General features: G+C 37.3%; 3 protein-coding genes across 4 annotated transcripts; all 3 read right to left on the bottom strand.

The window, feature by feature from the left end:
- Positions 1-1,351: 1,351 nt before the first annotated feature.
- LOC136419199 (uncharacterized protein CG3556) lies at positions 1,352-5,831 on the bottom strand. Of its 2 annotated transcripts, none has more exons than XM_066405402.1 (11): positions 5,705-5,831; positions 4,546-4,680; positions 4,222-4,339; positions 4,001-4,162; positions 3,805-3,944; positions 3,519-3,626; positions 3,260-3,414; positions 2,958-3,159; positions 2,745-2,908; positions 2,328-2,511; positions 1,352-2,253 (listed from the first exon to the last, which is right to left on the bottom strand). In XM_066405402.1, exons 2-11 carry the CDS (start codon positions 4,637-4,639, stop codon positions 2,192-2,194), a joined length of 1,389 nt encoding a protein of 462 aa, XP_066261499.1. In that variant the 5' UTR covers positions 4,640-4,680; positions 5,705-5,831; the 3' UTR covers positions 1,352-2,191. The 2 variants fall into 2 exon arrangements, with proteins under 2 accessions (XP_066261499.1, XP_066261498.1); XM_066405401.1 differs by having other exon boundaries at positions 3,260-3,420; positions 5,705-5,830.
- Positions 5,832-7,493: 1,662 nt separating this feature from the next.
- On the bottom strand, positions 7,494-13,774 carry LOC136419235 (facilitated trehalose transporter Tret1-like). The gene is made up of 7 exons (XM_066405439.1): positions 13,697-13,774; positions 13,575-13,635; positions 11,249-11,381; positions 8,989-9,174; positions 8,755-8,936; positions 8,457-8,607; positions 7,494-8,402 (listed from the first exon to the last, which is right to left on the bottom strand). Exons 2-7 carry the CDS (start codon positions 13,629-13,631, stop codon positions 7,630-7,632), a joined length of 1,482 nt encoding a protein of 493 aa, XP_066261536.1. The 5' UTR covers positions 13,632-13,635; positions 13,697-13,774; the 3' UTR covers positions 7,494-7,629.
- Positions 13,775-15,478: 1,704 nt separating this feature from the next.
- LOC136419401 (cytochrome P450 307a1-like) lies at positions 15,479-19,101 on the bottom strand. The gene is made up of 6 exons (XM_066405684.1): positions 18,972-19,101; positions 17,476-17,907; positions 17,052-17,413; positions 16,391-16,598; positions 16,100-16,336; positions 15,479-16,041 (listed from the first exon to the last, which is right to left on the bottom strand). The coding sequence occupies exons 1-6, from the start codon at positions 19,099-19,101 to the stop codon at positions 15,698-15,700; spliced, it is 1,713 nt and encodes a 570-aa protein (XP_066261781.1). The 3' UTR covers positions 15,479-15,697.
- Between the last annotated feature and the right edge of the window lie 1,604 nt (positions 19,102-20,705).

The raw sequence follows: 20,705 nt of genomic DNA on the forward strand, positions 1-20,705 counted from the left end.
TCTATGGGGAAGGTTGTACAATAATCACTCCTTCGTCAACTTGACTCAATGTTAGGAGTCATTGTCTTGTTGAAAATAAAAACTATTTTCTTTATTTAATTTAACAGGACTTGTTATTAAATTATCGCTCAACATGTGCATTTAACTCCTGGCTGTCATTATTCTATTAATAAAGGCCAGATTTCATACTTCGTTGTATGCCATACATCTCCAAACTAAGACGCTTCCCCTCAAGGTGCTTCACCGTCACCGAAATTCTTCAGCTCTGTGTTTGGTTTCCTCCACACAAAACGTTTACCTTCAGAACCGAAAAAATTTAAACATTTATTTTTACCAGAAAAAACGATGTCTCGAACACTTCAAATGATTTTATCTATGCAAGTTTTGGCAAACTGTAAACATCTCTGACGATTCTTTTCAGAAATGAAAGGTTTTTTCCTTACTGTTCTCCAAGAGAAGCCGAATGGTGAACATTTCTGATGGTTTGGGGACGGACATTTCTTCCGCATGTGGTTACCATATTAGACGCTAAAGCTTGAGCTCTAACGTATGGATTTTTTGAGCTTCTTTAATTATAGATCGCTTTTCTCGTGCGTTCAGTTTGCTAGGTCTCTCGAAGTGAGGCTTAGTTTTTGTCTTTTGATGACAACAAACTGCCAAAAATATCACTTTAACACTGTTTACCGTTATTCAGTAACTTATCACTCTCATGAAGGCAGATTATCCTTGCACGTTTGGATAGTTCTATTTTTTTTCGGACTTATCTTTATACTGATAAATTTTAAATTGGCCGAATTTGTGCAGATATAGCACTAAGATTCTTATTTTGATAAAAAAAAACAATTGTGGTTCATGCAAAAAATATATAAACAAAATTTTTGCCAGTAAATGTCAAAGTGTGCAAATACTTACTTGGGATACATTTTTCGTTTATAATGTTTTTATACACGTGGTTACAAGATATTTTGATGAATTGTCTCTAATTTACGTAAATCTTATGTAACATGATATTAGAAATGACGATAGGTTTCCTCAGTTTTCATATATTTTAAAAAGTAGGGGTGTGCAAATACTTTTTTGATTCACTGTATGTGCTAAAATCCGAATGGCTGCGTATGTTCCTACTCTTGTCCTGAAAATCATAGCTAGTCTTAGCTACTGTTTTTATACAATATTTTCTAGCCACTTAGGAATATAGTCGAACCTATTTTCATATTTCAACTTTTTTTCCATCTCTAATAATAAACTACTAAGAAGCAGTCTAAATATAAGGAAACGCTGTTTCCGACGTTTCTATGGCTATTTTGGCTTCTTCTAGCCATTGAACTTTTAACTAAATGAGACTCTCCCCTTAGAGAACCGAATACTTTATTGTTATTAGCACTGCAATGATCACACATGTTGTATATTACACAAGAAGCTCTTATAGATTGATATAAACACATAGAAAAAATAATCGAACAAATTTTGCCTTTGATTAACAATTGCCACTTTAAGCTACATCTCTTCCTATATTATTCCAACGTAGAAATAATCGTTTGAAAAGGGTATTGTCAGCCAAACTCGCTTTTATTATACGTACACAATCTTACGCATAAAATGTACCAGCAAGATTTGTAAGAGAAATAGGGCCTTATTTTTAAATACATATATGAAAGTGAGTGAGGAATAATATACTTTTTTTACATGTACTTGGTATTAAGCTTTTACAGAGGGTCGAAAAATGTGGGATATCGTTATTGCCTCAAAAATTGGTTAACGTCATTTAATGATATTTGGGGGATTGTCACAAGTAAGTATATTGAACCTAATGAAAAATCGATGTTTATGCCCTTCCTTGCACAAAAATTCGAACTGTTGCTTTTTCACAAGGTCCTACGAGTTTTGATGAATCCAATCCACCTAATTTTAATGAATCGCGTTACAAAATTTTTGAGATATTCCTGCCTTTTTTGACCCACTGTAGAAGAGTAAAGCTATATAAGTATAAATATATCGACATAACTCTTAAATAATGACTAATAAAGACTGAAAAGTTGCATTTTACATGAATCTTAATACTACGAAGATAACTATTAACTCTTTGAAAGAAAATATAATTAAAGCAGGACAAGACACTAACAATTAAACATATTTCAAGACACTCAAATCGAACCTCTGATTGTTTTTTAATAGCGTTTCTGCTCCAAATTTACAATTTCTTATACCAGAACAGATAATGATCTCCCTCTTCTATTAGCAAATCATCCACCCCTAAAATAATCACATTAATCAATGATCACTACATAGAGGGATTAGGGGCAGGAGTTTTCCAACACGAAACTTACCCACAGGAGCTACCAACTGATTGGCAGGAGGTACTGATGGGTCTGGAATTTCGGGCAATCTATACAATAACCAATAATTGTACCCCATGGGTTCTTCCTTGTATCCAGCTAAAGAATGTACGTAATGACCGTTGGGCCATTCTGTAGCCTCAAATGTAAAATGAGAATCGATTTCCATAGCAATCTGAAAAATTTGCGTCAGAATGTGGCTGTCTGCTGGTTCTTATTTTTGTCTGACGTATTAGTGTTACGAATAAGGAAACATATATTCGAAATTTCGGCCACATTTGCTCTCTCCCTAAATATTTTTATGCCTTCATATTTTTATTTTAGATTGAAATTTCATTTCCTTACTTAATGCCTCTAACCACTTTTAACAATTTATAGTAAATTTACAAGAAATTCTTCACTTATTACCTGCATGACAGAATAAAATGAAGTATTCCTAGGCGCCGTAATGGAAATGGTGAAATTTTCGGTAACATTCGACCCAATCCAGAGCGTGTAGGTAATTGTAACATTCCTGATTTCGCTGTCGTTGCCGTGAGATGATAGAGATTTGGTCAGGCCCTCAATTTCCACTGCAAAACCTAGTGTTAACCAGCAAACCTTGAAGTCTCATTTTATCACCATTGTTTTCGTAGTCTGCATCATGTCTTCCACACTCCAAAAGCCGAATTTCCCCTAGCCCCTTGTCGATAAGGGCTAAGAGCACATCAGAGGTGAGCCCCGCGTCTGTATATGCCCCATCAGGGTCTTGCCGGGACTCCAAATAGGATCTGGCAGCCGTTTTGTTCCAATACGATTTTAGCTCTGTTAAGTCATCTAAAGCCTAAAGAAGAAAGGAACGTTGAAATTTGATTTCGTATTTAATAGATAAAGTTCGGTTGGCATCGAAATGAGCTGAAGCGGCAGTGAAACAAAGCCGATACCTGCATGACCAAGGCCGTATTATATAAATTCCCGAATCCTCCATCGGGTTGCTGTTGTCTGGCCAATCCAATGCTGGGCCTCCTGAGGGAGTGCTGCAGATTCCTGTGGCGATGGTCCATTACGATGCACCTTAAGGCCAAAATGGTCATGGCGACTGTATCTAAAAGCCGTGAAGAACAATACTTGTGGAGAAGTCGAGGGGAACTGGGGTGATTATGGGCGATGGGGGTGAATTTATGGCTTTGCGGACAATCTTACCGATGTTGTGGTCTTTGGCTGTGTTGGCAATGTCCAGCAATCTTCGGATTTGCTTTTTCCGGACGTGTGCCCTGGCAGTGCAGGCTGCTAACGTAGAGTAGGCGAAATCTAGTTGAGAAAGTAGAGGAAAAATTGCATCTTATTTGGCGTTAAAATGTGATCTCAATAGCGCGAATTTTGAACGCAGCTACCAAGATCAATTGACATCTCCTCTATACTACTGCTAATGTAAAAAATCTTACAACAACGTTCTAACTCAACTAAATGCATAAAATACTTTACAAACCAAGATCCATTGGAGCTTCATGGTGCTGCAAAGTCCCAATTAAATCATGCCCATGGAATTGTCTGGGGTCGTAGCAAAGGGCGCTCAATGAGAGGCAGTATTCAGCCAGTTGCACTGGAGAAATTGGGACTTCATGATGTCTTTAAAATACGTCTTAAATCAGTTTTATTCGGATTAAAGATTAAACTAACCAGACCTCCACAACATGATTACAATTTCAACTTCCATCTGCTTGCTTGATAGCTGTAATTCCAAGGCACTTGGCAACAACCCTTTCAAAAGGTCTCCGTATGATTGCATAAGTTTCAACGCTGTTAGGACCTTTGGGGTATCATTGCGCCAACCCCAATCACTCTCTCTATTTTACAAACATATTATAAATATTTTACTTTATGTTGAAGAATTAAGAATGAGTACCTTTGAGATATGAGAAAATTTAGAGCGTTTCTAAAGCTGTTAGCAATGAGCTTTTCGCTGGTCTTATCGGAAACTATCTCGGTTACAGGGGTGGCAATTCTGGGTGACTCTGTGGTATCTGTTTAAAAATAGATTAAATGTTATGGCAAAGAGCGGAAATAGTAAAATGTCAAAAGAGTGAACTTTAAAAGCAATATATCATAAAATCAGTGATCCGGTTAATTCCTCTTATGGATTGAACTTTGACCTACAAAGAGGTCAGAACCTAGATCCCGTCATTAAAAATAGGGGTTTATTAGATTTTTTGAGCTATATGAAACTTACCTCTATAATCAAGGTTAAGGGATGTTTGGAGTTCCAAGTTTTGTGTACAGCCAAAGGCCACCAGGGAGAGCCCCATAATCCATGAGTATACCATGGCGAATTTCTTTTTATTACATTAAAATTGCTGATCTTTGTCTAGAAAGGAAATTCAATAATCCACAATCGGCTATAACTGTGGTAAATTTAATTTATTGCAGCGAAGGGAGGAAAGAGCTTTCTCTGCTTACTTGTCCGCGACAATTTGATATTGATACTGATAGAGGTTCCTATAATGAAACCATTCGCATGTAAAAAGTCAAACGCGTTTTATTGAGATTATTAATGACTCACGCACCTTAATATAAGGGTTGAAACATTAGGGTAAATATACACCTGTACTCCTAGAAATTCCCCCCTCCCTGTGTGTGAATATGAGTCATTAAATTGGGGTGAAAGCATTTGTTTGAAAAAAAGTGCCATCTTGATATCAAATGTAATAATTCTATGGTAGCGAAATATATAATACAGGGTGTCAATTTTTATAGTTTCACTATAAGGAATGGTTTCACTGAAAACGTAAAGCAAGACAAAAGTTCCACAGTAAAAAATTCTTTCGAAGTCCAAAAAATGGCAACGCAGCCCCCATCTTTTGTTTTTAGAAAAAGCATGTTTCTTTACGGCAACTCGTGATTTTAGTATGCTATCAGAGAGACCACCAGTGATGCCAAGCTTATCAAGAATGTTAAACTGTTTAGAAAGTTTTTTAATTTTATCCAAAACTTCGAAATTTACTTTCAATATCGTACTTCAAACTACATTGTTTCCAAGACTTTCATAAGCCTGAATGGCATCTCCAGGATTATCCAATCCTCACTTATTTTTCCTAACACGAATAGACAAGTAATTCTGAAAAATGCTACGATTTTACCTTTATTAATAAAGATATTATAACAGACACAAAACAAAACTTGCAATATCTAAAAATAAATCACCTCACATTTAACCTCGAGCACAACCTTGAACAACAAAAAATAAAAACCTAGTATCGACAGCCCTTATTCACTTCCCAGTACAAGACAATACAAACATTTATTCTTTAAACTGCATATTTCTTTTGAAAAAAACACTTTCCAACTCCCAAAAATCGTTAAATCACCCATTTTGACCCATATAAACTTACCTCAGCCTCCACGGATGGATCTCCCGATCGCGAAACAAAAGAACGTCTCGATTTCCTGGAACGCAGGAATCGGGTCTCGGATGACTCGGGAGCCGGAAAACAAATGCGGATCGTCTGTGCCCGTGACGTCACCGAGTTCGTGGCCGGCGCAGAAAATCGATTCGCCCCTCATTCAGTCGCTTCTGATGGAGACTACATGGCTACATGGGGCTGGAGGGGAGATCGAGGGATCTGGTTTGTGATAATTGGTAATGATGATTATGATTCATTTTTATTAAGTTGAAAAACTAAGAGTATAATATGTTATTCGAAGTTATTACAGATTATTTTATTTCTACAGGAAGGCCCTAGTTTAATGAGCCAAGCTTCGTGCACATCCTATTGGAAAAATCAGTCCTCGACTCGAGCACGAAACCCCAATACATGTTCATTTTAGAGGTGGCATCAGTATGCGGAATGTTTCAACAGAATTGGGAATTAGCAAGAACCCCATTTTTCTGGCGAAGAAAAACGTCCTGTGCTATCAAATAGAAAAGAATAGCAAATGATTTCAGAGATCATCTACTTCATATAGCTATAAAAGTCAAAGAGAGAACTAGTTTTTCAGGTTCTACGAACAGGACAAGAACTAGACTTGGAAATTCAAATAGCAGAAATCGATGTGGTGCTAGCAATATATTTTTCCCTCCATTAGCTTTAAAAGACACCATTATTCTGTGTCGGACTGTAAAATACATTTTTTCATTTCTTTTCTAAAATATCTGAGTAACAGGTCAACAATCACACGCATATGACTCATTATTCACCTAGTTTGATGTCAAATGAAACGTCGCAGATGTAACGATTCAAGATTTTATCTTATGTGTTTTGGATCTAATTCATGCTTAATTTAGGTAAGTTTATCGTAATTTTATAAAATTTAGTTAATGTTACAAATAGAAAAAACTATATAATACACAGGGATTACTTAATTGCTTATGACTCTCACGTCTTAAATCTCTCAACTCAGTGCTTCGGGATTTAAATTTGACGTTCCAGTCATAATAATGTAGTTCACAACCTTGGTATATAATATTTTATTTTATGTATGAAAATAAATGAAGAAGGTGAGATATGCTCATGAATAAGTAAACCAGATTAATTTATGGAGTTTTATCATGTTTTCTGATGAGAAAATAATTTCAATCACGCAGTACTAGAATAATCTATGTATCCTGAGTCTTCCACAAGATATCAAGATTCGATGATACTATGCGTGATTCATGTATAAAATGTATCAACTTCTTTTTATATTTCTTTAATTTAAAAAACTTGATTTTAAGGATTGGATGTTTAAAGGGCTCAATGGTTTTTCGAGCGGTAGGAGGTGTGGCTGAACACCATTGTGATTTATTGAAAAAATAATTAACAAACTGTAAGTTATCTATTTCTCATGCAGCAAGTGTATGATTTTATGCTTAATATTCGGCCATATTTATTGGCAAAATGTCTTACGAAATAAAAAGATGATATGTTGGAATACTTTATTCAAAGTAATAATAACTCCGACATTGTGTCCAAAACATATTTCGATGGGTATCCTGAAAGGAGACAGCTTCATAAATCAATTTTTCGATATTGAAGGATAAATTTTGGCTGAACGGAAAATAATTTATCTAATCTTGAATATACCTGTTTACAGAAATAACGTGATCGATTCGTAAGAAAAGTTCAATTTCCATTTTCGAATTTCTCTTTAACCGTATAAAAACGTAGCAATCAACTGAATTACAAAATTGCTTTAAATTCTTAATAAACCAACGTCAGTACTACTATATACACAATCTTTATGAAAGATCTAACACTTATTATTAATCTAGCAGTCTCCATACAACAATTCAACACAATGTAACTCATTCATGCCCTGTAACAAACAACAGCCAGTATCACCGCACTACTACGGACATATTCTCCGAACTAACACTAAAACCTCTATTGCTAACTCCACTAATTTTTCTCCCACTATCCCTAGAGTCCCTAAAGTAGGCCTCGATTTCATCGAGGGTCTTCCCTTTCGTCTCTGGTAGTACATACTTAGAATACATCATTGCCAAAGCTGACGCTGCGAAGAAACTAAAGATAGTCCCACTAAATCCTAAGAAATCCACCATACTAGTGTACATTTTAACACAAACGAAGATGAAGGTCTGAGCGATGCATATCACCACACCCGCCATGATAGGTCGCACTCTAAGGGGGAACATTTCGCCTACTAGAACCCAAGGTATGGGCAGCATTCCCATCATGGAAAAAAACACGTTAAATATGATGCAAACAAGAGGGAGTAAAGTTAAGATTCTTGTTTTCGTGCTGTTAATTTCGTAGTATTTCACGTAAAGTCCGAGTACTAATACTGATATAGTCATTCCTAAGCTGGAAAAAGTGCAGAGGGTCTTGCGGCCTATTTTCTGGATGAGCAAAGCGCACACTATAGACATGACGAACCGAATTATTCCCACGAAAATACTCGATAAATAATCGTTGATTTTCAAGTGCGTTTCCTCGATGAATTGAACAGCGTAGTAGAGGATGGTGTAAATTCCACTTAACTCTTGCAGCAAGAACAACACCACTAGGATGAAGAAAGGCTTCACAGTTTCTGGGCTCAAATATAGTTCTCTAAGAGATTTTTGCTGGACCTTTTCAGAACTGTTTATTCCTAAAATCCAAATCGAACATAAAAAGTATTAAGGTAATAAGTACGTCTACCCACGTGTAGTGAGTTCCCTAATTTCTTGCTCAGCAGTGGCCACATTTCTGTTGAAGTAAACGTAGGATTTGTACGCTTTGCAGTTGCGTGTTATTGGGCCAGCATGGGATTTTATTAGATGGGCGGGGCTGTCAGGCAATAGCTGCATTGAAATCTGAAAAAATAATGATTAGAATTAAAATTGAAGTCTATTTAATTGGGGAAAGTGATTCTTGATAAGATGGTGAAGGAAAAGTGACGCCTTAATACTTACTAAAGAATTCTACAAATATTAGAATAAGCTTATAGACATTTCACTTACCAAAGTCAAAATGGCGAAAACAACGCTAATAAAGGCAATAGTCCTCCAGGAAGTCAAATACCCCAATACGTAGGTGAGTAATATACCCAAACTGGCGAAAATAGGACTCAAAGTCTGCAGAAACCCTCTGGTATCTGGCGTGGCAATTTCTCCTACGTACGTGAAACTTGCAGTAGACATTCCTGAATCAAACACCATATTTTCATTTAATTTTGATTGTGTTCGTGCGCCTACCCGCTGCAATTCCTGTGATCAGTCTGCCAACATAGAGCCAAGGAACGTCTCTACTCAGTCCTATAAGCATCCATCCAGCGATAAAGGGAACACTGCTGATTTGTATAGAATGTTTTCTGCCCCACACTTCGGCTAGCACTCCTGAAGCAATGCTGCCTATTGGGTTAGTCACTGCTCCTAAACTTGCTGCAAATATTCGTATTTGAGGTGTGAAAATGTTCATCATTTTTTTAAAGAATAAAAAATAGAATTAAATATTTCATAAGTAAAGGAAATAAATTATATATATATAATAGGAAATACTTATTGACTGTTGTAAATCATATTTAATTGCTGTATTGTAAAGGCGATTTTTTTCCTATAGAAATCCTCAGCGCGAAATAATATCGGCTAGACTTAGGGCAACGGACCTTGAATTTCACATACATATAAGCCTGATTTTTCATGTTATTGTGGTATTAAATGTAAACCTGATTTTTAACTTGTCTCCTTCCGATATGTGGAGGTTTTACTCAATGAAATTTTCGCAAATTAATTAGGTACTTACATCAGGATATATTCACTGCGTTGACAGAGTGTAAGTGGTTTAATGCAATTAACAAATTTGATGAATGATAAAGCAGTAATTTTAGAGACGTCAAATTTGCAAGGGAAAATTATTATAGTAGCTTATATAGCGTGAAATCATTATTTAAAACTTGCTTAATGAACTGTGCATAATAAAAATTGTAAATTTTCGTAAATCGGGCATTTTTGTCAATATTCCCTTATCAAAAAAATAGCATAATTTGTCATATCCTCCTGTTATTAGATGATAAAGCAATATTATTGCAGCGGTCCCTAGCAACAAATTTTCAATCCTGACGAGCTTATAAATTTTGATTTTTAATTGGTAATTACAGCGTCTATGTTTGTTGGCCATTAACCGCACGAAAAGTCAACATAACAATAACGTGTTAAACATGGATTTTTAGCAAATTTAATCCTGCAATTTTGAATGATCGGAGGTAGGCGGCCATGTAATTAGTACAAAATTTTAATTTCCTTTTTATTGCGTGTGCATTGTGCACTCGGAAACCTTCAACTTGAACTCTAATGCATTTAGCACGATTTGCAAATAGACCACCAGCAATTCACTTCCATGGCAGCTCTGACGTTTTAATCTTTCTTCGAACAAAAGAAGGTCAGGTGTTGTATTGTGCTTCTCCCGTTTTTTAATTAAATTTTTTTGTTAATTTTTAGTTATAAAGTAGTTGTTGAGGTGAAAGGTTGGTTCAGTTAAAAGGACTCCCAATTTATTGTTGAACCCACGATTATTCCGGATTAAGGGACTAGAAACACGTATGAAGCTTCTCGAAGGCTGGATAATCACGTTCGAATCATCCTGAATGCATAGTCTCAGTGGCATAATTTCGTGCAAAAGTAACAAACAACCTTTGTGACTATAGCTAAGGTTTATTGGTAAAAACTTATGATTTATGTGGTAAAGAAGTATCGACAAAAACTCTCAGAAATGTGGTACCACTAAGTGCCTAAAAAAGACTTGAATAACACGTAACAGTAGATACATATATTATACAAAAATTGTTTATATCGGAAGGCACGGTTGGTCGCATTAACTTGGGTTTAATAAGACACAGGTCTTAACAGCGACAATCTATTTAAATGATACAGAATGTCCCAAATTCGGTGCCTTACCTCTGCTATCTCTGCAACCATAAGAGGTAGAAAGTTGAAGGAAAAAATAATACGGTTTTTCCAAAATTTCAGTTTTTTTCAAATACCTCTGAATTTTCCAAAATTTTGAAACGACACATTCTTGAACTTCAAATTACGCGACTTTACTCCAGTTCAACTGACCTCATATCTTTTATGGTTATCGAGGTTCCCATAGTTGGGCTCAAAAAGCGGACACCTTGTATGAGAGGATCATACGCCATCGGCCGTCAGAGTTGGATTGAATATTAGGCAAGACCTAAGACAAGCAAAAGTACTTGTAAAAGTAGTTTAAAGCGCTGCTTAAGTAATTTACGTGTTATGTATCGTTGCATTTCGGTTGAAATAAATTTTGTCGAGCCCCGAGAAGTTTGAGATGTCTTTCGTATCGTCGAACCCGCGAGAAATGTAGCAATATTAATGTTATTTCTCCAACAAAGTTGTTACTTCGTAATGTATTTTACTCTCTCCTTTACTAACGCATACTTATTCTCTTCTTCATTAGGAATTGCAAGATTGTAAACCTGACTTCGAACCAACTTACCCAACCAGCTTCTCTGATCTGCAGTCAAATTAAACTCCTGCGAAGTATTGAGTTGGGGCAACCATATTGCACTATATCCCTGCGTAATACCTATGGAAATCCCTACGGAATGAGCGCAGAATGCTGCGATAACCTGTAAGAGGAAGAGAGACGAAAAAAGTAATTTGGTATGCAATATTGTGTTGCAAACGTGTATACATAGAGGAAGTAACTATGAACTGAAACAAATTAATTCGAGGATGTTAGACAATATCTGAAGTTGCAAAAGTTTACCTGTCAGGATGGCTATGAATAATGGATTGAAAAAATTCACAAGTGCCGGTTTTTGTATGGGCAACCAGGGATCTGCATAAAAACAGAAATAAGGAAGCTTTCTATTATTTTGTAGCGAAGTCGCAATCTTAGGATTTAGGTAATAGTGGTTTCTAATTACTGTTAGGTACTCTTCGCACTTGGCACATCAACCACGAGTCTCTTAGTCTACAGTTGATGGTGCTTATGAAGAATTTTTACGAATACTTGTTGCTAATGAGAATGTTATCTTCCTAGATGGTGCTGGTATGTAATTTGTACTCCTTGTACATTACTTTATAAACATAAGTTTTGAGGGAAAATGTACTTACTATACTAGTAATATGTACTTACGCATACAAATATCCTTGCGTATGGTACCACTTACTGACTTGTACTTGACATGTTTTGTAGTTGTACTGGTGCTGATTGAGTAGTTTATAGAATACTGATAAAAATCATCAGACAACAATTCATGTGCATTATTCTTATACATGATGACAATTTGTTTTTGATATTCTTGAAGATTTTAAATAGGGATATTAATCTCAACATTAAGTACATTTTTTTACCAAATATCTATTTATGGAGTGACACTTGTATTTCATTCAAGGTTTGATGAAAACTGAATTTACGTGCAAAATGTAACTAATTTTATTCTATTCAAAAAGTGCTCACTTAGTGCGACAAAATGGCCAACTTTTATCACCGTCTTTGTCAGTGTGTCGGACTGACTCAGGTGCTTTTAGGCGATAATTTGGCGCCACTTTGTGAGCCGCTTTTGATGTGTAAGTGAGGTACCTTACGCATCTGTGAATTTTACATAGATATTTTAAATATATTTTAACAACATATACTTAAAAACACATCATCTACCTACTTCCGCTGACTTAAAGTGTCAATTCTTCCTCAATTCCGACATGTCCCGCATTAATTAGGAAAACAACATTACATTAAACTACCTTCGGACAATAAATCCCATTTACATATGAGAGCGCGTATTATCTCGGAAACTGTAAGCGGAAACAGCACAGCTAGGCATGTCCACCTTCATTTTAAGTCAAGATCAAGGTTTCATTTTCGCTTTTTCCAAGGCTATCGAACATTTCAATTTACCAGAAATTACGAAATTGGATCAAATAGCTTGGGTGCAACCGTTCGGAAACACCTATATGTGCTGGGTGTAAAGTCTTGTGCCAAAATCGCGCCTCATCAGGCATTGGATCTATAAAGATGTGCTCTTGAACTAATGTTCCCAATTTTCGTATAAACTGCTTTAAACTATATCTAATCTGTATATCCTCTCGGTGTTGTTAAAATTCAATTAAGTTTCAAATATTTGACGGTTTGGGTCACTCAAACAGGCTGCAATAAGCAGATAATGGACTTCGGAAACTTTCTACTATTATATTAGACCAAACAGGAAAAGCATACTTTGATCAATGGTACCTAATTCGTTAAATAAACAGGCATTTTACTAAAATTCACACGTGCTTTCTAATTATCAAATATTATATATAGCGACGCGCATTTAACCATAACAATTTTTCAGATAATACCGCGTTAATTATTGCAATTTGCCAAATGACTCCGAGGAATTATTATGAACTCATTCGAGGCATTTAATTTATGTGTTGGGTAATAATAATTAGAGTCTTCGACAAATCAAAACATTTTGTTGCTGCAAGTCTTAATTTTAAGGTAATTCCCAGTTTTAGATATTTCTCGTTTTAACTGCTGTGAATTGTAAAAGTAAGGATGAATTTGCAGGTTCCCAGTTAACCATGCACGATCATATTTGTTCGGAAACAGTCGAAGAAGTAGTTGCCAATGGCAAGACGTTTTGGGTTAGAACGAATGGCAGGGACACTCGTAAACTGGTATAGGCTTTTAAAAGCCGGCTTACTGCAGTTATTCCACGAATGAAGAATTTAAAAAGTTGCTTTCACGAGCTAACATTTTGGCTTTGAAGTTTTTAATAGCATCTTTATGAATCGCATGTTGTTCAACATCAAATATACTCAAAGCAACTTACCATTCGTCCACCACCAAATTCCCAGAATTTTCCAATTTTGTTAAACAAGGGAACCATGATTCTAGAAAAAAAGATAAAACAATATATTTGGAACGCTAAAATAGTACTTTCACAAAACTTACCTTCTGCTCCTTCTTAATTTTAAAACATATCTCAAGAACCGAGGCGTGCGGGAACCGAAATCCAGGATTTTTTTAGCTCCAATTGATGATCATGCACTGATAGAACTTGAGTACTTTCCTAATGATGTGGTACCTACGTTTGCACCCACCTTGTGCTACGAGTACCGCCGCGGTGGTAATTTGCGGACTGTTATTGCAGGACCGCGGCGAGCGCGTTTTGTAATCCCGTCGAAACAAAAGCACTCACACTTCTGGAATTTCGTCACCATATCAGTCACCCACTTATAATTAATTATACGTCAATCAAGGTGATAAGATCCATAAAATGGGGCTTAAGGGCTGTGGCAACTCTCGGAAAGCCTTTCAGTTGCTTTCCTAACTGAAAAGCTTTGCAAGAGCTGAAAGACCAGTGGCGGCGATATAATTTGCCCTAGATCGACTGCCGACGGTAAGACACGATTTGAAAAACAACTACTTGAAACCAATAAATATTGAATTTTAAAAATTACAATTTTCTTCAGGTAAGAAGATTTCTTCAGCTCGCGATGATTTTGCTTAAGCGGCAGAGAAGCAAACGGCTTTGGAACCATCAGATAAGGCGTACTCCATAGTTAACTTTTACCTAGTAGCTGAGAAACGACATCAGACCACTTAGAGCTAAAATACGAATGTCTTGTTAACTTTGCCAGGGACATGATTTCGTACAGAAAAATTTAAATCATTGTTGCATATTAATGCAGGTTTCTTTTTTTTGGCCCTTCTCAGACGCTCAAATAAAATGCCAATCAGATAACCATCAATAATAAGCAAAGAAAAGAAATCATTTCGATTAAGTATACGATGCGTGGGTTTTAAGTGTATCAGTCACCTTTGTCAAAATACGGCCACGGTCGTATCTCATTCGTCGCTTTGTTGGCGAATTATCCATTACGATTCATGGTACTGTCCGCGGTACATGGTCAATGTTAAGGTTTGCAAGATCATTGGAATACCCCTCCAAATAATACTTAATTATCTATTACTTAGGGAATTTGCATTCACGTTCTGGTGCATAAAAACTTATTTAATTGTTTGTTTATGTACGGAGAAATTTAATATATTGCTTTAGTTCGCATTAAAAGGCCTTCAAAAAACGTCCAGGAACTTTGTGTTGCTCGTGTCCTCAATAATGGCCATAAACGACATATCGCTTTAAACAAAATTCGGTACCTGGTTCCCGCTTTTAAATGTTTAAGAATCGCGTCTTGAGAGAATCGCTTTTGGGTCTGTTTGTTATATTAACCTCAAATGATTTTTTCTACGTGTAAAACTGAGACCCTATTTCGCTTGATTCTAAAGCACATAGATGTCTTTAAGCATATGTTAAGGCTCAGGGAAAAAATTTCAATATCTTGAAGGAAATTTCTCAGCTAAGTGACCTTATCGTCACATAAATAATTGCCTGATCTATGATAACCCGCTAAAGTGTTATTACTCTAATTGAAAATGTTTTAGAAGGGTCCTTCAGTAAAAATCGCAACAGTTTCACAAATATTGACTCTAATGAAGGCGGCCACTGGATTTTTATTGTTAGATTTGAAAAATGATTGTCATTCACCATGTTATCTTCAATTATTTTATTGTACAAATTCCCTCCACCACTTAATCAAGAAGACATCCAGCATCTTTTAAATTAAGTTTGGTTTAAATTGAATTGATGTGCTCGAATATAGGGACCAATAAAAGAATGTTACTACAGTAAGTATTTAATATTTAAGCAGCTTAACACCTTATATTAAAAATCTTACATCAGTTCTTATCATTCATCACTTACAAAGAAATTTGTAAAAGCCTTGAAAACATTTATATCTCGCGAAATATAATACTGCAGTATTTTTGACAAACTTTGTGCATATACTAAAGTTGAAATATGCAAATTACCAGAAACATCCCTCTGCGTTATTTGCACACTTACACCTATTTTAATACTTTTCGCGGTACGAAACACGTGGATTAAGTACTTCATTGCTGCTCCGTTGATCGTTGTTCCAACTTAAAACTAAATGTTTTCTTCTTTATAGCCAGCGACCCCCCTGGAATGCGGTAGTTCTCGCATTCTAAAGGTTTTAAATTGAAGTTTTGCATAACAGCTGCTAAAATGCCGAAAGAGATCAACTGCACTAGTTTGTACCCCATGCAGCTCCTGCGCCCTCCTCCGAATGGCAAAAAATGCTCCGGTTTAAATAATTTCTCCTGCCGGATAAATCGCTCTGGGACAAACTTTTCTGGCGATTCCCAGAGTTGTTCGGACATGTTCAAATGGTAATTGTTCAGGAATAGCACTGTGCCCTTTTCAATTTTGTATCCTTGAAGAAATTTATAAAATGTAATAACATAAGTTACGTGTGTAAATGTGTAAAATACCTCCAATAGAACTAGTTTGGTTTGCCACCCTTGGGACAATGGGTGAAGAAATCAGTCTGATGGCCTCGTAAATAACAGCCTCAGTATACACTAGCTGATTCCGGTCTGAAATGCTTACAGCACGTTCTGAGCCTATGAAAGTATCTATTTCTTTTTGGATTTTCTGCTGCACCTGCGGCTCGTGCACCAAAAAGGCGAAGAGCCTTGTCAGAAAGTTGCCCACGGCGCAATGACCCCCTAAAACGTTAAAAAATATCTTCGAAAGTTACGGGATTAAGTAATAAAACGAACCAATAATATCCTCAAGAGCAAATAAAGCAGTCTCCCAATCCATAGAAGAGTGCTTTTGGTCATCATTGTTGTTCTGCATTTTAACGTATCGGATGAGGCTTTCTAGGTAATCAGATGGCTCCAAGTCGACGTCGTAAGTCTCAAATTTGTTCTTAATTACCTCAGTGTTGACAAAGTTCCTTATTTCGTGGGTTAGAGCGTTCATCCTCTGGACAAAAAGGTGGAGCAGATTAGATATTCAAATGCATATTTAGTGATACCTCAAATTGACTTTTTTAGGTGAATTTACAAGTCACTTTCATCATAATATCAAAATTGTTTATTGTAATCTCAATTTCATACTCTTTCATGATGTTTTAGTTATTATTTTCCTTCCTCATATAAAAGATCCTAGTCGAAATTGCTATAAGGTACATGTTCAGGACTCGTTTAAGAAATCCTACTACTCTGTTCCTAAGCGACAACTCTATTAACATACATATGCCAATCAAACTGGGTGACGCACAACCGCGCAGCACATGCTTAACCAGAATCCACCATCAAGTGCAAATGTATAATAAAAAAGAAAATCCCGACGCTACATTTCCTGTTTTCACTCGTTCCTCATTAATACTTCTCGTTGTTTTGAAAGTCAAATATAAGTACGGGAAGCGAATCTTACCTGCATTTTGCGTTGATGTAAGGGCAGCAAAAAGGGTAGAAAATCCGCGGCGTAGCCCTGATTGACTTCGTAAAAAACCTCGTCGAAGTCCTCCACCATTTTCCCGAAATTTGAATCAACCCATGTGAAGCTCTTGGAGCAGAAATGCGTCAGGAAAATATCGGCGCAAGCCCTCATGAGCAAGGGCTTCAACTCCACTGATAATCCATCATTTTGAATTTGGTAAACTAATCTCTGAGAGGTGCTGCTAATTAGATTGTCCAATGAAATGAATTTGTTAGTAAAAGCCCTGGGGAAAGTGTAGGCTTTCAGCATGTCTCTGCGAGTCTTCTGAGTCGTCGACCAATCGCAGAAAGCTAAAGCTGTATCACCAAATAAACCAACGCATGTAAAGTCTCCCTTAAAAACTCAAAATTGGACTTACAATTCTCTTTATTCCCAGAGAACAACCGCTGGTACCTCTCAAAATTGGGCCTGCAATCGAAGTGGTGTCCCCGTGTGACCAAAACCTCCCTAATTTTCTTCTGCTCGTTGACCACCACACATTTCACAGACCCCAACTGCAGCTTGACCACATCTCCGAACTTATTTCGCAGGTCCGTGAACGCCTGATAGGGCACTTCGTAGCCTCCCAAGAGGTGCAAATGCCCAATTAGGGGCAATTTAGCTGGGGATGGTGGCTCGCGGGGGAGGTCTGCCGAAATAACTTCTTGCTTCTTTTGGTTAAAAATCGCCGTGACAACTAATACCATCAGGATGCAGGCGATGAGGCCGAGAGTGAGGAAGGAAATCATGGTGGTAAGGATGCTTGGAGACAACCGGTTGGTGATGGTTGTTGTGTGAGGCACTGTGTTGTCTGGAGGTCTCGATCATTTGCATGGTTTATATAGATGGTCGAGATTAGCATTTGATGATGTTTACGCGCGTTAACATGGATTTATTCGGCTTATTTAAATGCTATATGGGCCCTAAGCGATTAATATTTAGGGAATCTTGCAGCGTTAAAAGAGATGAATTTTGGGAAAATATGGTATATCCATATATAGAAAAAGTTGGGTAAAGAACTGGACTGGGAGCAAGTGTTTACATGAAGGGAAAATCCTCGAATTTCTTGAGAGAGAACTCAGGCTACGGTATTCAGCATCACATCAATTTTGTTCTATATACATACATGCATATAAATCTGCTTTAAGAAGTTCGCTAATAAACATATTCGAGGCCGATAGAACTGTTCCAGAAGCTTGACTATGTATGCAAAGTCGGTGAATTTATTATCATATAATTGTTATCATTCCCAAATATTTTTTTAAATTATGCCATCATCGAATTCCTATTTTTATGGCCTAAATCCGCACGTAGAAAATCATCTGAACTAATCCATTTTTCCCTTTGGGAAGTGAAATCTTCCTAAGGCACCCAGTTTGGTTTTCTCTCGTTAGGGTAGTGTGGGACTTTCCCCGGGCCCTCTTCCTCCTTCGGCCGTATTGTGGCTAGTTGTGACGTATGCAACAGTCGCTCTATGTACCTACCCTATTAAGGGGTTTCCCCACTCAAGTTTCCCTTTTCTCTCACCGGGGGCCTCCCCTTGCATAACTTTAAAAGGGAGAGCGGCGCAAATCTTCCAGTCGCTTATCTTACTATAGTACTACACTGGTTCTTCTACGGTTTTCGTCGTTTATCTTTTTTTCTCATTATAGTGACCCTCGAACTCTGAGCGTTTCAACTTACTGTGTTCCACTGTATTGCTTTTTCACATTACCAACATTTGTCTGAATGAGACTTCCCTATCTTCAAATAGAATGCAAAACATCAGTGTTCCGTTATGATTTTGGTCATGTAAAACTATGGTACCCCACTCTGTGTTTCCTCAGCTTCTTACGGCGAAGCACTTCGTCCAGCCCTTGTACAGCACCCATCTACCTGGCCATTCATTCTCCATCATTTTTCTTTCATCCTGTTCATACACCTCTCCTCCACCATTCTCTGCATTCACTCTCTCTTTTACTTTTAAGTCTATGAGAGGTAGGCCAGCTATCACCTCCACGGCCATCGTCGATATATTTTTTATATTTTAGAACTCTATTCAAGCTCGATACAGGACAGATGACAGGATAGTGCATACAATAAGCCTCTTTTTCTGCCCATCGGCCTTCCCACTTTAAGGGTAATCGTACTTCGAGAATTTATCCCCCCCCCCCCCCCCCCGAACTAACCTGGATTAACCTAAACTAACGTGGGTCTCAGTGCCACTACGCTATCTAAAGTTCTGGTTATGGCGAACCAAAAACGGTGCTTTGTCGCCATTTTAGAGAGGGAGAATTTAAACGAAAAATATTCAACCAAGAATCGCTTAATAAAAAAACATCTGTATTGGTAGAGGGGCACTTCTGATGGTTCTTCATTACCTCTTCTTTGAATTCCTTATTATTTAGATATGAAATCGTCTGAACTCCTCTATTGACTCAAAGATCAGGTTTGGTCCAGTGCCGGCTGAAGAAAAACGTTACAAAGCTTTGCAAAAAAAAGATAAACGCGAATGGGACAGTTTTTTCCGGCGCCCCTGGATGCACCCACGAAAAAGCCCATTCGCATCGTTTCAGGCGATTTCGATTTGCAAGAATTTGAATCGGATTGAATCCGATGCCAAATCAGTGTCGCGTGTGCAGGGTCAAGGAACAAATAATCGGGCTCCTGATGGTTGTTTCGGGAATTGGAAATGCAATCCAGATTGATGATATATCATGGGTCCTGGGATAGTTCCAGCAATTGTTCAGTGTGGGCGCGAATTTGATATTTAAATGCGACGATGTTATGGGTTATTTATGAGTCTATTATAAGTAATTATGCTGAGGGATCTATATGTTTTTTGAGGATTGGGGTATATACAGAGTTAGAAAAAAGTTCTCGCATTTTCGTTCTGAAAAATTTTTAACGTTGATATTGTCAAGTCTGGTTAGTTTTGATGTTTTTATTGAGCGCTATGTATAATTTTAGACTATGATATACATATGCTAATTATGTAGCTTTAGCGTGAGAGTTCTAGCGTTAGCTCTAGTGTCAGAAATTCTAGTGTCACGCCTCGTGAAAATAAACGTATCACTGTAGTTAATTTACACAAGAAGGAAATGAGGACAGCCACCATTATTCGCACGACTGGTCTCAAAAAACAAGCAGTCTACGTCGTGGTGAAAAATCACGAAGAGACGGATGGAAGAGCAGATTGTTCTCGTAGCAGTCGTTCAACTACCACTCCGACTCCAGAAAACCACCTTTTAGGTTCGTTGAAATTCCGAACAATGAAGGTGCAAAATGGTGAAGGAGCTTGGTATCAGTCGAATGGCGTCCACCCCATTGTCAAGAAAATCCTGACATCGAAAAGTTACAAAATCGCTCGCGTCTATTTTGTCTACGATTCAACGAAGGCGAAGCGACTAACGTATTCTCGCCGAATCAGCGCAAGAGAAAGTACTCTTCACCTACCAGAAGATTTTCACGATTGAACAGCCAAAAACCTTTGCCAGCTCCTACAGAAAGGCCAAAAGAAGACCCTTGCAGAGATAATCGGTCGCAGCCATTTTCCAGCTTCGGTGGAATGGTCTGGGCCGGCACACACATCACTGGGAACAGATATTTTTTTATTTATATTTGCACTAC

The sequence above is a fragment of the Euwallacea similis genome, chromosome 2 (assembly GCF_039881205.1).
Source record: "Euwallacea similis isolate ESF13 chromosome 2, ESF131.1, whole genome shotgun sequence".
NCBI lineage: Eukaryota > Metazoa > Arthropoda > Insecta > Coleoptera > Curculionidae > Euwallacea > Euwallacea similis.